Genomic DNA, 15,183 nt, shown 5'->3' on the forward strand with positions numbered 1-15,183 from the left:
GGCTTTAAGATAAACACCTAATTGATTACAAAATTAGCTAGATGTAGCAACTACACACACCAGTGCGCACACACACGAGCCAGTACAATCATCCTTCACTTCTATAGGAGGTAAACAGTGTGATAGAGCATCCTCCTTCTGTTGCTTATAATGTGACCTTCTGTATGTTACTTAACCGAGCCTCAATTTCCTCAGCTGTAAATGGGTATCTGAGTAACTAGCTCATAGGGATTAAATGAAAATATATATGAAGTACTAGCACTTAAAGGACCCTTTTAAAATCATTTTTTTTCTTTTCTTTAGAGGTAGTTCTGACAGCTGCTATCAGAGACAGAACTAAGAATGGCCATATTCCTTAGGAAAGGAGAAATACAGGGTGCAGCTTCACCTAAACATGGTTTTTCTTCTCCAAATTGCTTTTGGTGGGATCCTCTTAGTCTTATGGAACCATCCCTTGGGGTCTCCTTGTCTTTTTCCAGAATTTTTATCATGTCTGGAGCACTAGCATTTATGAACCACAGGTCTTGTGAACAGGTCTTTTTGAGTCTTTGTAAATTCTCTTATTCTTACATTCACTATACTTGTGTTTCTCCATCTGAAATATTTGTTGCATACCCACTACTTTGCATAACGTGCAAAGTGCTGATTCAAATGTTTTGGAACAGGGCTTGTGGGTTGCAGTTAATAACGCTTTCACTTATTCAAACGAGATTCTTACAGCACAAAGTTAACAAACTTCTTTACTCAACCAGACACAACCTAAATAACTCTCAGGACTGCAGTTCTCTTCTGTGGGTGGCAACACCAGTTTTTTGCTGTGACCTGTCAGGCTCTTCTTCTAGTAACAATGTTCCAACAGACTTAGAGTAAGTTAGCTTTTTCTGTGTAGGCCTCAGACTTTTAGTCCATTGAATCATGGCCAAGGAGATAATATCTCTATGTTCTTTTATGAAGCTAGAATTCATCATGTTTTATCTTCTTCTTTTTTTTTTTTAACAACAATTCCTGCACCGAGTTTCTATTCATTATTCACAATCTCTCCTTTGTTGTCTTTATCTGGACATGCCAAATTGTGTTCTTTTATGTGTTAAATGGGAGGACATTCTTAAAGCTCAGCTCTCTTATCTTGAACTCTGCCATGTTTCAAGGTTCTTTTCTTTAATGCTAGGATAATATTGTCTCTAGGTAATGAATCATGTTATTGGTTATTGTCCCTCAATTGTCTATTGCTAGTTTGATTTGGCCACATGCAGTGATTTGTGTTAGTTATCACTAGCTGCCAAGCACTGTTAATTATAGTTCCCCATATTTTGCCCCACATTCATGTCATGCAGTGCCTTTTGAGTAAGGATAAAATGTCTTGAGTCCTTTCACTTTTGTCTACATTTGACAATAAGAATGATCCTTTCCGGACGTTTACTTAGCTGCCATTTAATCCTCACGACAATCCTATGAAACAGACATGATTACTTTTTGAAATAAGTATTATTATTAATAATTTTTATGTCATCATTATTTGTAGATCAAAGAAACTGAATCTTGAAGAAGTTCAAAATAATTATGGAAATAGTTTAACCTATTAAATGTTCCTCTAATGCTTTCTTTCTGAAGTAAGAAAGGCCATTCACTCTTTATTATTGAAGTATAGTCAGTTTACTCTGTTGTGTTAGTTTCTGGGTATACAGCATAGTGGTTCATATATACACATATTCTTTTTCGTATTTTTTATTATAAATTATTACAAGACACTTTATATAGTTCCCTGTGCTATACAGTAGGATTTTGTTGGCCATCCACTCTTTAGAAGTGTGAATCAAAGCCCAGTACCAAAGAGATGAACATCTTGTTACTCTTAGCTGTACGCATGCCCATAAAGTCAGCTAGCATCACTACAGCAAAAGTGCTACCACGTGGTCTTCTCGGAAGTAAAAGTGCAGCTAAGGACCTTTGTTTGATGAGGCTAATGGCAAGAGAGCATTAAGTGTACATCTAAAGGTAATGAGAGGCGTGGGCTGATTAGCAGGACCATTTCTGGAACCAAAATTTGCCCTACAGCAAAGGCATGGGACAACATGGCATGTTCTGTTAAAAGTTATCTGTAGAATAAGAGCATTGCTAAACAGCAGGGGTGTCTCAGGAATAATTTGGTTCAAATTTCTCTCTTGGGAAAAATAGCTGTATACCATCCTTCACAGATGAGCATCTATTGTCTGCTTAAGATAGGCTACTTACTACCTGCCAGGGCTGCACCTTTGCTTGCTGGACAGCTGTGATGGTGTATTCGTTTTCTATTGCTGCATAACAAGTGGCTTGAAATAACCCAGATTTACTGTCTCACAGTTCCTGTGGGTTAGGTCTGGTTAGCTGGGTCCTCTGCTCAATGCCTCACAAGAAACAAATGAGGTGTTGTCTGGGCTGTGCTCCTTCTGGAGATCAAAGATCTCTTTCAAGATCATGTTGTTGTTGGTAGGATTCAGTTGCTTGTAATTTTAAAACAGAAGTCCCCATTATCTTGCTGGTTGTCAGCCAGAAGCTACTCTCAGTTCTCAGGTATTAGAGAACCTTTAGAGCTCCTTGCCACACTGAAACATCTGTCTTCAAAGATGCAACAGAAAACCTCCCTGGCATCAAATCCCTCTCATGCTTTGAATCTCTATGACTTCAGGAAGGGCCCAGTTTCTTTCCTGGGCTCACCTGATTAGGTCAGGCCCATCCAGAAACTCTCCCTTTTTTTTTTTAAATTGAAGTATAGTTGATTTACAATATTGTGTTTGTTTCAGATGTACAGAAAAGTGATTCAGTTATTTTTTTCAGATTATATTTTATTATACGTTATTGCAAGATCTTGAATATAATTCCCTATGCTATACAGTAAATCCTTGTCGCTTATCTATTTTATGTATAGTAGTTAGATCTGTTAATCCTATACTCTTAATTTGTCCCTCCCTCCTTCTCCCCCTTTGGTAATTGTAAGTTTGTTTTATGTCTGTGAGTCTGTTTCTGTTTTGTACACAGATTCATTTGTATTATTTTTTGGATTCCACATATAAGTGATATCATATAATACTTGTCTTTCTCAGTCTGGCTTATTTCATTTAGTATAATATTCTCTACGTCCAATCATGTTGCTGCAAATGGCAATGTTTCATTCTTTTCCATGGTTGAGTAATATATATATATTATATATTATTAATATTATTATAGTAATATATTACTATAATATATAATATATTACTATTATTATATATTCATATATTTTATATATATATACACACACCACATCTTCTTAAGCCGGTCATCTGTTGATGGGCACTTGGGTTGTAAATAGTGCTGCTATGAACATTGGGGTGCATATATATTTTCGAATTAGAGTTTTCATCTTTTGGGGATATATACCCAGGAAAGGGATTGCTGGATCATATGGTGCCTCTACTTTTTGTTTTTTAAGGAACCTCTATACTGTTTTCCACAGCAGCTGCACCAATTTACATGCACACCAACAGAGTAGGAGGGTTCCCTTTCCTCCACACCCTCTATAGCATCTATTATTTGTAAATCCCTTTTTGCCATGCAACATAACCCAATTACAGGAATTATAAAGCTCATTATATTTATGAGTGCTGCCCACACTCGACCGGAGGGGACTGTACAAAGGCAAAGCTCATCAGAGAGGCGTTATGTTATGATTCTACCACCACAGATGTTTGGAAGGGCTTTCATAAGGAAAATAAATCAGGCTGAGCTCTGCCAACTTCTACTCTGCTCTCCACATCAGCCTCTAGACTACTGGCATGTAACTACCATAACCGATCTTTGGGGGACTATTCCCAATGTCTTTTAAATGGTTCTTATATAGTTTAAACAGTTTTTATATAAATTATAGTTTAAACAGTTCTTATATAAATTATAACTTATTTCTTCTCTTCTGCAGAACAGACTTTAACAAGATATCTAAGGACTAATTTTTTATGGTTATATCATATATATGGCAACTAAAATCCAGTTACAAAATGAAGCACTTTTTCATGCATAGCTACTAAGACCAAGTCTTTGAAAACCTCATTTTGTCTTTTGATAATAACTTAAAAACTCAATACTGAGGCCTGTTACACTCCATTTTGCCAATTTCTCCCCTACAATCCAGCCTAGAAAACTTTTTGAATCTGGATTCTGTCACTTATATTGTTCTCTCTCCCTCATGGTGAGGTATCAGTTGAGGATTAGATAAACTTGCCTTTATCCAAGCCGTTAATTCAAATAGTGACTAAACACAGGAAAGAGACAGTAAGGCTCACTTTTAAATTTTCAGTTTTAGTCCCTTGAGTTTTGGTTTGGTTTGTTTGTCCTTTCATGGAAAATGAGGAGTACATGACAGTGTTTAAAAGAACTCAGATGTTCAAAATTCCTGATTTTTCTTACCAGCTCTTCAGACCCTGCTTTTGGAATGGTAGACCTCAAAAAGTTACCCCTCCCCAGGCTTCCTCAGAGACAATGGAAACAGCGTCAACATCAATCTCGCTGCACGTCGATATTAATATTCATTTTTAAAGTGCACAACTCCTGACTCCATGCAAATTGACCCTTTATGTTTTCATAGCACTTTCCCCATTTCTTACGTGACCCTCGTGAACTTTGTGAGTCAGAGGGGCCAGTGATGTCATTCTCAGGCAACCAGCCAGGTCCAAAAAGTTGTCCATAGCCACACGGTCAGCAGGGGAGCCTTGACTAGGATCTGCTGTCTGAAGTCCAGGGCTCCTGCACTGTTTCCCAGGAAAAAGTTACCATGAAGGGAAGTGCCCTCCCATCGGACCCGTGTCCTGCACACCCAGCAGCCACCGTGCCTTCTGGGGCTGCTCCCACTTGTAATTTTACTCTAGCGTGGTGGGTATCTGTGCAGAGGCGGTGCACGGATGGAATGATTGGACTTGGCAACTGATGTGAACAAAGCAGCTCTCCTGTCTCGGGGGCAGAATCAAGACTGTCTCCAGAAAGTAAATGCAAGTGTGTCCAGAGAGGATGCTGAAACAGAGGCCACGGTGCACATAGTGTGCCTGGCAGAGGTGAGATATATGACTTTTTTCTCCTAGAGGAGTAATAATAAGGCTAAAATGATACCAACCATTGATTGAGAACATCCCAGCCTTTCCTATGGTGGTTGCATGGAGCAGTAGTCATGAAGGAATCTGCACGCACACACGTGCGCACGCACACACGCGAGGAAGGCTTCCATGGATACACGTGAAACAGAGCACACTGCAGTGCCCCTGTTAGAGAGTGCAAGGTAGACCAAAGGCTCTGACAGGCCCTGCTGTTATCCGCCTACCTGTTTCATCTAGTATTTCTCAAACCTAATTGCTGGGGAGAAAAGAGAGACTTTTATGTAATAAAACGCTTTGGATTTTATTTTGGAAAAGGCTGTCTTTCCTCATTGAATCCTCACCTTGATTCTGAATGGTAAGTATTACTATCCCCACTTTACAAAGGACTCAGCGACGTGAAATACGTCACCCGGCAGGACCAGAATTCAAACCCAAGTCTGCCTGAGAACAGCTCCCATTCCCATTAGGCACTGCGCTGTACAGCCCAAAGGCTCCAGGCTCATTGAGGGTCTGGTGTTGTGAAGGATGCTCTGGGCTGTTTGTGAAACTGGGTTCTCAAGAGAATATAAGAAAAGCTGACCATGAATGGAGCGGCTGGTGAAACACTGGAGTAGAAAAAAAGGAAATTCTTTGAGGAAAAAGACAAGTGGAGGAAAAAGAGACGACTGGAGCCAGGTAGGAGTGAGGAGGGTGGGGAGTGGAGGGAGGATGTGGGGGAGGACAGTGAGGGCCAGTACAGTGAGGGTATCGATCATGTGGGCTGCTGAGAGGGTGATGTGAAATATTGCTTGTCAAGCACCCAGCATCGAGCGGGCACAGGAAATATTAGCTGCTCCCTTCCTGGAGGAGTAGGGACCAGAATGCAGGAGACATGACAGCAAGGTTCAACTCTGGAGGCTCCTGCCAGGCCTTAGATCTTGCCTGATATCTGCGGTGGGCTCAGCAAAATGACCCAAGACTGCAGTGGATAATCTCACAGGCCCTCTCCATCCATGGAGGTCATTTGTCCTCAAATCCTCTCACACAATCACTGTGCTAGTTCACATGAAGTGATGACCGTAAATAGAAGTCAGATTGGGCCATGGGGAACCTTCTGGAAAAGAAGAGCAAGTGGAAAGAGGTTGTAATGTCACAGACCGACAGCCCCCAAAGCCTGGGACTAGACCAGACCCCAGTGGAGTTTGGCCTACTGATTATCTTAAAAAAAAATTCCAAAATTTATAAGAAGGCTATTTCACATAAGCATACAGATTTCCAGCTTCCCTTTCAAACTGAAAGATCTGTCAGCAGTGAGCCTGTGACTTACAGGATGGCAGTTGCCCAGAGGTAGGGGCGGCTTGCTCTCAGCCCGTGTATCTAGGTCAGCCCTGTGCCCCAAGGCCTACCTACCTCATCCAATTTCCTGATCTGGCCAGAGTAAGATGTGCATCTGCGATCTCTGCCCAGGCTCCCGAGTAAGATCTACTGGGAAGGAGAGAGAGGTCTAAAGCCACTCCCCGTCCCCCGCATGCCCATGCCACGACGGCGAGGCAAGCCTCGTGGGAGTCCTCACAGAGCTTCTTGCTGGATTGCTCTGGAATTACTTGGTCGTCAACAAAAATGAAGACAACCGTGGCACCTGACCTCGCACCTAATCCTTTGATACCCACGCCCTCTTTGTAATGGAGAGAATGGAAACACCAGGCTCTAAGCTTTACAAACACAGCACTTGGCTGGAGGGAAAATAAAAAGCAGCCAGGGTTTCCCGCACGCTCATCCGCACATTGAAAAAAACCATCAGAACTGGCACAGAGGCGCTGGGTGGAGAACACAGGTGAGTGGGGCTTAACTCTTTGCCTCCCCTCAGTCCGAGGATTTCAGAGCACTGTATCACTGTCAAGGTCAGTGGGGTTCGGTAAGGCAAGTCCCCCAAAAGCCCCTTTTGGAATTTAAATTTCCCAGCAGCCACATTAAAGAAGTAAAAGGCAGCAGATGAAATTAACTTTCCTAATGTTTTATTTAACCCAACGTATCCCAAACATTGTCATTTCAATAAAAATTATTGAGAGATTTTACACATTTTTAAACTAAGTCTTCAAACTCCTGTGTGTATTTTGCACTATAGCACATTTCAACTGGCATCAACTCCTTTTCTAAAACCACATGTAGCCAGTGGCTGCCTTGTTGGACAGACAGGTCTAAGTGAAATCACCTATTTTCCATCGGTTAGCAAACGCGGGCAGGTGGGGAGAGAGTGGGTCTGGATTTCCCGCAGATCTCGCTGGGAACTGGGAACATCAGGCAGGAAACTGACTCCCTCCTGATCTAGGAACCACGTCCTCCGGGTTCCTTTGTGCCCTCCGGTGCCCCCCCTCTCTCTTTGTCTCCCTTTCTCATTGCCCAACTGGAGACACCCCAGCAGTGTAAACAGCGCTGGGTGTGGAGGGGGAAAGGGTGCACTGGCTTCCCAGCCCCTTCCTGGCAGGCTGAGGGCCTTGGGCAAGTTACTTAACCTCCCAAGTCTCAGGTTTCTTTTCTATGGACTAGGATTAATTCCTTCCCGGAGTCCTCAGAATCAAATAATAAATGTAAACTCCTTGGCACCAAATAGACACTGTAGGCGTTTTCAAGCTTTTAATGACTATTTTTTCAAGATTTACATGTTTGGTGGAAGGGGCAGTAGGAAAAGAATCGGAGAAGTGAGAACTTTTTTTTGTTTGTTTTCACTAAGTCCTAAATCCCAGGCCATGCTCTATTCCTTCTCTAGGACTTGGTGCTTATAATCTCTCCATGTTTTTATAAGGCATGATTTCAGCCCAAAGCATTTTGACTCTAAGTTATGCAGATACACTAAGAACCTTTTTTAATTTAAAAAAAAAAGAGCTTCAGTTTTTGCCTGAACTTGTGGAATTGCATGGAGTGCCAGATGATAAGGGGGCACACCTCAGTGAGTACCCCGTAGACATGTACCCCGATTACTCGGCAAAGTGTTTGAGGAGGGAGCGTCACGGGTCCAATAATTCAGGAGACAAGAACACCATCATCTAGAAGACACAACTTTCTCGCCCCTGTAGCTTCCCCCAGCAGAAAATTGTGCCTTGTGCTTTTCAAGGAGCCGTAGCAGACCTAAATCTCTCCAGGTCCTAAAGCCAGTCCCATCCCAAGGAACCCCTGCCCACAGCCGCAGGCATGAGGAGACTATAACGAAAAGAAAAGAAGACTCACCAGTTCATTCTCTTCTCCTGGGTTGAGCACAGCCCGATGGTCCTTCCAACTTTTCTCCTCCATCTAAACTGGTCCTGTCGGCTAATTCTTTGGGGAAATGTCAAAACCACCGGGGATCAGGTGAACTCGGAACAATCACTACTTGTCATTGCTGTCCCCAGGTGCTTTTAAAAACCTCTTAGCACACGCCTTACCTATTAGTCTAACAAAGGAGAGAGAGGAAATACTTTCCTTAGTCACGGGATTGGTCTGTTAATCTAACCTCTTTTTTTTTTTCTTAAAAATTCTTAGTATTTATGTGCTGAGCTAGATGTGAGTACCTGCAGACTTAAGTTGTTGAACTAGGAAGATAAATAATTTCATGTGCTGTCCATAAATGTCTCAGCCAAAGAATGGGATTGGACCCTTTGCCAAACATCTGAGACAAAAAGGCCAACCAGTGAGAGATGAGTAAAAACCACACAGACTTTGGAAAAATAATGGGCATATTGGGGAGTGACAAGGAAAATTGAAGGAAGGGTGTTTGGTTCGTGACAGGGAATGGAGGGATCATTTTAGAATCAAGAAAATCTGAATTCTAATCCCTGATCTACTGATGACCCTGGACAAATCACTTAAAATCTGAATTTCAGGTTTCCAACATGCCATGTGTCAACAATAAGGAGAGAGTTGATATAAGGCTCTAAGGTGATGTTTGAAAAAAGCCCAACTCTAGCACCTGCTTTGACTCAGCAGCATGACTTCAGATGACAGCACCAAGGATGAGTCACCACGTGTCTTCGAGGGGGCATGTGACCCCGTGCTCAGCAGCGCAATGTGAGGGAGACACAGCCGGGAGCAGAAGTCTCCTGGGAAAGGATGTCTTATTGACAAAGAGAGAGAACGCTCTTGTTTCCTTCACTTTCTTCTTCCCTTGAAAAAATGATATGTGAGGATGCAATGCTTGGAGCATGACAACCATCTTTAGATCATGAGAAAGATGAAAATCACCATGTTGATGAAGGTGGAGAAAAGAATAAAAAGGCTCAGATCCTTATGATTCCCTGAAGCCACAGAACTAAGCTAGGGACTACCTAGCTCTAGAGGCCTCATTAAACATACAACTAAATGTTCTTCATAAAGCCACTGTTGTTTGTGGTTTCTGTTACAGCCCCAAAATACAAAATACAACACTCATTGCAACTCTGTTCAACTTTACTCTGCAATTATATGTTGAACAACAGATATTCCGGACATTGTGCTGGGCCCCTGGGACTCAGTGGTGAAAAGGAGAGTCACTACCCTGAGAGAGTGTACAGTTGCCTAGGAGAGATGGCCAAGTGAGCAGCCTCTTCAGTAGGAAGGACATTGAACTCAGACTTGATGGGATAAGAACAGCTTCCCGAAGGAAGGACATCTATGCTGACATCTCAAAGACGAGCACAAGTTAACCAGGCAGGAGGAACAGGGGATAGTGGCAGATGGTGGACACATTCTAAGCCAGAGAATAGGAGAAGAGAATGTATGAAAAGGTTCAAGAGAGGTGAGAAAACATAGCTTATTTGGGATATCAAGGGATATCACAGTAAGACTTCAGGATCGAGGGAATGAGATGGGGGGTTGTGTTAAGCACTGAGGATGGAGTGTAAACAGCGGTGTGCTTGCTCATAAACAGAGTCAAACTGGCTGCTCCATCTTTGGGTGATGTATATATGTGTATGTATTTATTGTTTTTGTATGGGAGGAAAAAAACAAAACAAAACTTTGTCTTCCAGACAAGACCCAAGGCTTTAGCTCCTTTCAACTGATGAATAAACATTCTTTCTGTTCCACATCAAGTCTTCTAATAATCACAACTGTTCACAAATGAGCCTTGGAGGTAATGAGCTTCCTGGCCCCTGAAGTATTCATGCTGACGTTCAGCCTATTCACCACACAGAATGAAATCATCAGGTTAAATTTTGCCTTAGATAATCCGGAAGCTCTCTAAGTATCGAGCACTTGCTTCTGCCATCAGAGGATGGGTTCTGCAGGGGAAATAATCACATCTGCTTTAAACCCTACCTCCTGGAGGATCTGCAGTGGGTATAAAAGCTTAAAAGATCTACTGTCTGATTGCTGTAAGCAAGAGAGTCGATCACAGCTCAGTGGCTTAGCGAGTCCCTAGAAAGCCCACGGGTTGAAGAGCCACCTACTGTGTTGATGTGTGTTGATGTGTGCGGTGGGGTGGGGCAATTGGGGGAACAGCCGGGATGCAGACTCAGTACTGGTGGGCGGGGCTTCCTAGAGCAGCTTAGCCTTGGAGCTCAGAAAGTCATGATCAATGATTTTTTATTTGTGAAATGAAATAAGAACAACTAATAAACATAGATATTAAAATGATCTTTTATTGGATTTTGCATGTATAATTGTACCAGTAAAAATGATTTTTAAAAATAAAATAAACTTCAATTAAAAAAATACAAAAACAAATATTACTGTACATGAAGAAAGAAGAAATGGATTAATACTTTGAAATATTATTAATGTATTTTTATGAAAGAAGAAAAATGCATACATTGTAATTAACAGTAACATTGTGGTAACTAAGACATGAATTTTAATAAAATCAAAACACCTACAAAGGGTAAAATTTGGGCACTTATCAAATTGTTCTACATGATGTAAAGTTTTATTTTCTCGACCCACTCTTTAGTTTTAAAACAAACAACTTAAAATTGGAAAAGAAAAATAAATTTCAATTTTAAAGATATTATTCAAATTCAGTAAAATATTTCAAGTATGAACTAAGATTTGCACTCACCATACACAAATGTTTAAATTTGCAGTGTGCACTCTGTTTTACTCTTTTTGAAGAAGAGCCTAGGAAGACAGCACTAGATACCTAAATTAAAGCCAGGGGATGGAAATCTGAGCTCTCTAGCTGAGAAATTAGATTTTATATGGTTGGCAAAAAGTGTCCCTTGGAGTAGTAATAGTAGCTTGCCAACATCTTTGGCTCTTCTGAATTCAATTCTACCGACACGTGTGAAAAGCCACCATATGTAAAGCACTGCTCCAGGCCCTGAGATGAGGATCTAACAATGAATGAGGCTGGAACCCTGCCCTTGAGCTCAGTCTACTGCTGCCATGCTCTGGAATAGAAATCTTCTGTATCCTCTACTTTCCTGCAGCTGCTCTTAGGACCTCTACCACAGAGGGCTTCACAAGCTTGTCTCTCATGGACAGGCTCAAATTCAACTTGTCACTGATGTGTAAATCGTTCATTGCTTAGTTGGAGCCTTTGAGGTACCTTCCTCCTACAGAAACTAGGTGTTCAGAATTTGTTGATGGAAGTTAGGACATTTGAAAGTGATTGATTTTTGGAGTATCTGAACTTGAAACAGAAAACTAAGCAGCCCAGGGACTTCTGATTAGAGTATGTGAGTCCAAGGGGAGAGAACTATTCCACCCGGCTCACTTACTGCTGTGTCCTGGTCGATAAGGAGACGGCTCCTCCTCTTCTGCTGATGGCTTTTCTCTGGGGCTCTCCTGTCTGCTCCTGTTCTAGGCGTGGCTGTGCATCTGCCCTCCTTAGGGGCAGAGACACAAGGTAGGCAGCTGAGCTTCCTTGGCCCTCATGGGAGCCAAGTACCAGAGCTTGGATCAAGCCCTAGGCTCTACTTGATCTTTATTGTAGAAGTTACCTTATGCAGTGCAGACACTGTGATTTGGTGCAGACCATTGAAGCAGTTACTGTTTTTATATTTCATTTGCTCCTGTTTAGGATTTTTAAAATGTTGTCTCTTCAGTCATTAAAAAAAAGTATTAGCTTATTTACTCTATTATGGAGTCAGTTCTATTTTCTTAATGCTTTACATGTCCCAGGCTTGGTGGCCTCATTGCCTTTGGGTCCTCCGACTTTGCTTTGGGGACCATTCCCGTGGCATTTTACATGTAAGTCTATAATGGCAATTTGCACTCTCCAGGGAAAGAACTATTCATCTTCAGATCCAAGGACTTAGCTCAGGGAGTGGCAGATGTGGCAGGCATTCAATAAGTATTGTGGAAATGAGTAAGTCACTCTTTCCCTGCCTGGGGAATCTGCTTTACACTATCTCATTCTTCATGTTAAGTAAGTACTTATAGAGTTTTTGCTTTAGAATGGTCAGTGGCAGAGTGGAAAACAGAACTGGGATCAACACTGTCTGTGGTCTGTTCACATCCGCTTGAATGCCTCAATGCCTCCGCAGGCACTTACGTGTTTTCTTCTAATGTACCTGCGATTCCCTGCAGAGGATTGTCTGTGAGCCCCTTTGCCTGTCCTAGCAAAGACCCAAAAGCCTCTGGAGTTTACTCCCCACCCCTGTCTGGCCCAAGCAGCCCTGAGCCAATGGCTAAGGCTGAAGTCTGAAGCTCTGCTCCCTTGTGAAGAGTCGGGACGCAGGGGTAAGTTTACATTCCAAGGCTCCCTGACATCATCAGGTTGAGGTTAAGACTTTGCCCAAAGTCACATTTTCCTTTGTGTTTTCTTCCACTCCCTTACCAGTTTCTCTTAGGAATACTTCCTTAATAAAATATTTGCCCCTAAATCCATGGCTTAGTGTCTGCTTCTGGGGAATCCAACTTCAGAAAAGAACTAACGGCTCCTAATATTTGTAACCCCCATCCCGGATCTATGGAGGCACCATCAACTCATTTCTATTGTGGGGGAGGGTCAGGGAGGGGAACTACCTGCTGTGTAAGCAGGTTTCCTCTTGCCTTTGTCCTGCCTGGCTCTTACCAGCTCCCTCACGCCGCAGCCTCCAATGGTTTGGTCTAACCATTCTTTCTGCCTAAGCTATTATGATTATTCCAGGTGAATTCAATAGCTCATTTTAGGCTCCTGGAAATGTATTGACTCTTGTCAAGAAATTCAGGCTTGCCAAAGCTTATACCGCATTGACCCGGCACTCTGTATTTTAGTAGCAGGACAGGAACAGAATGTCTGTTTAATTTAATCTTCTGGAGAGGTTTCCAGACAATTGGCCACAAGAACAAATCTACACAGTCTGCCAGTTGCATGGCTTGTCAGCTGAGTACGAGAAATGCCAGTGAGAATGACTGTCAAGAGTTAACTGTGTTCGTCAGGGAAGTCACCTATCAGAGTCTGACCAGTGGCCAAAAAGATGCCCCAGTGCTGTCAGAGCAGTATCTTGGTGAACACCACACTCACACCTCTGCTCCCCTCACTGTCGACCATTCAGACAACGCAGGATGCTGGCCAGAAGAACAGTGGCATTTCTGCAATCGGTGTGGTCTCCACTCGAAGAACAGAGGTTCAATAACATTTGTCGATCGGAGAGGCTTCCCCAGAAAGAAAACAGCTGGGGTGGGGTGGGATGGTTATAAAAATGGGGAATGGACTTAGGCATTCCAGAGTGAGCTGGGCCCAACATCTATCCTAAGCAGAATATCACCCTCTGAATTGATGTCCTGAAGCAAATTAATTTCTTGCTAATTGATTCCAGATGATCTAACCTGGTTGGAGAGATGAATATCCTCTGAGATCCTCAGACCAGGATCAGCTGTGATTTTCCTCCCTTATCTGAAGGATGGATTAGATTGAATGACTTAAAGAGTGGAGGCTTTACATAAATTGTCGACTAGCTTTAAGAATACAAGGTATTAAACACCATTGTATGTTTTTGCCTTTGGCCAGGGGCAGTGCTTTCTCACTGAACTTAGCCGGCAGGTGATTGTGTTGTCAAGAATGGAGTACTTAGAGCTCTAACAAAGAGCAGGGATGGACGTGCTCACCTCGAAGGGAGAGAAGTCTGTCAACAGACTTTCTTCCCACCAGGGACTGCTTTTATAACACAGAGTCGAGAATGCACAGTGGAACGTAGCATTTCCAAAGGAAATACACCATAAAGTATTCTCTCAGCACAGCGGGAGCTGGTGGTGGAAATTGTAGATGAGTCTCTGCGGGGATAAATGCAAGATAGTACATTTAGGGGGAAATCATCTAAGTTATTCCTTTAAGATTACAGTTCCTAAATCTGATTCATCATCAGAATCACCTGGAGAGCTTGATAAAGTCTGGGCTCCCCAGGACCTAGTCCAGAGATACTGACTGAGTTTGTCTGAGCCCGGGCCCAGGACTTCACTTCTAATAAGCTCCTTGGGGGGTTTCATGGTGGGTCAAATTTGAGAACTGTGTTCCAAAAAGAAACCTATGAAGTGCTGTGGACTATTCCCCTGGGGAGAGTGGGCTGACATATGATGTGACAGCAAAAAATCAACTCAATACTACCTACAAATATGTCCGAATCGGGACTGCTTTGTACAAGTCTGTGCATCTTATAGGAGATTCTGGAGTCTTGGCAATCATCCAGGAAGGGTTAATTTTAAAAAGCAGTCCTTCAGGATAGTCAGGCTGTAAAAATAAAGTCTAAAAAGAAAGTTGACTCTGGAAACACAAATAATTGATTTTGTAAACAAAGGCTGGTGGTGGGTCACTGTGTATCTCATTTTAAATAAATAAGAATAGGCAGATTAACTGAAAAATAATTTTAAACAATTAGTAAATCATAATTACCTTTTAGTTAAAAAAGAATTATATTTATTCGATTCCCTGAAAGTTTATAGTGTGTCCATTATTTCATTCATTCTCCACCTATGCGTTCTTTCACTTACTCCTTCCCTGATTCACACGACACATTAACTAACTACTATATACAAGGCCAAGACTTTAAAATCCTCCTTAAAGCATGAGAGGTGTGGGAAAAGAAATTATGTGCCACATTTAATCTCCATGGATTTTTGCAGCTATGAATGAGGTAATAAATAATATTCTCATGCCAATAGCCAAGGAAACTAAGATGTAGACATAGTAACTAATTTGCTCAAAAGCAGAAATCAGAGAAGTCTGGGTTAGAAC

The 15,183-nt window shown here is 42.1% G+C and overlaps 1 protein-coding gene across 1 annotated transcript in view; it reads right to left on the reverse strand.

The window, feature by feature from the left end:
• The window catches only part of ATP13A5 (ATPase 13A5), a 99,406-nt gene extending 90,961 nt beyond the window's left edge, over positions 1 to 8,445 (reverse strand). The window contains exon 1 of the mRNA XM_006200950.4: positions 8,304 to 8,445. Coding sequence (XP_006201012.2) covers positions 8,304 to 8,366 — 63 coding nt within the window. The 5' untranslated portion in view covers positions 8,367 to 8,445. The remainder of the gene's footprint in view (positions 1 to 8,303) is intronic.
• Positions 8,446 to 15,183: the final 6,738 nt, after the last annotated feature.

The sequence above is a fragment of the Vicugna pacos genome, chromosome 1 (genome assembly GCF_048564905.1).
Source record: "Vicugna pacos chromosome 1, VicPac4, whole genome shotgun sequence".
Lineage (NCBI taxonomy): Eukaryota > Metazoa > Chordata > Mammalia > Artiodactyla > Camelidae > Vicugna > Vicugna pacos.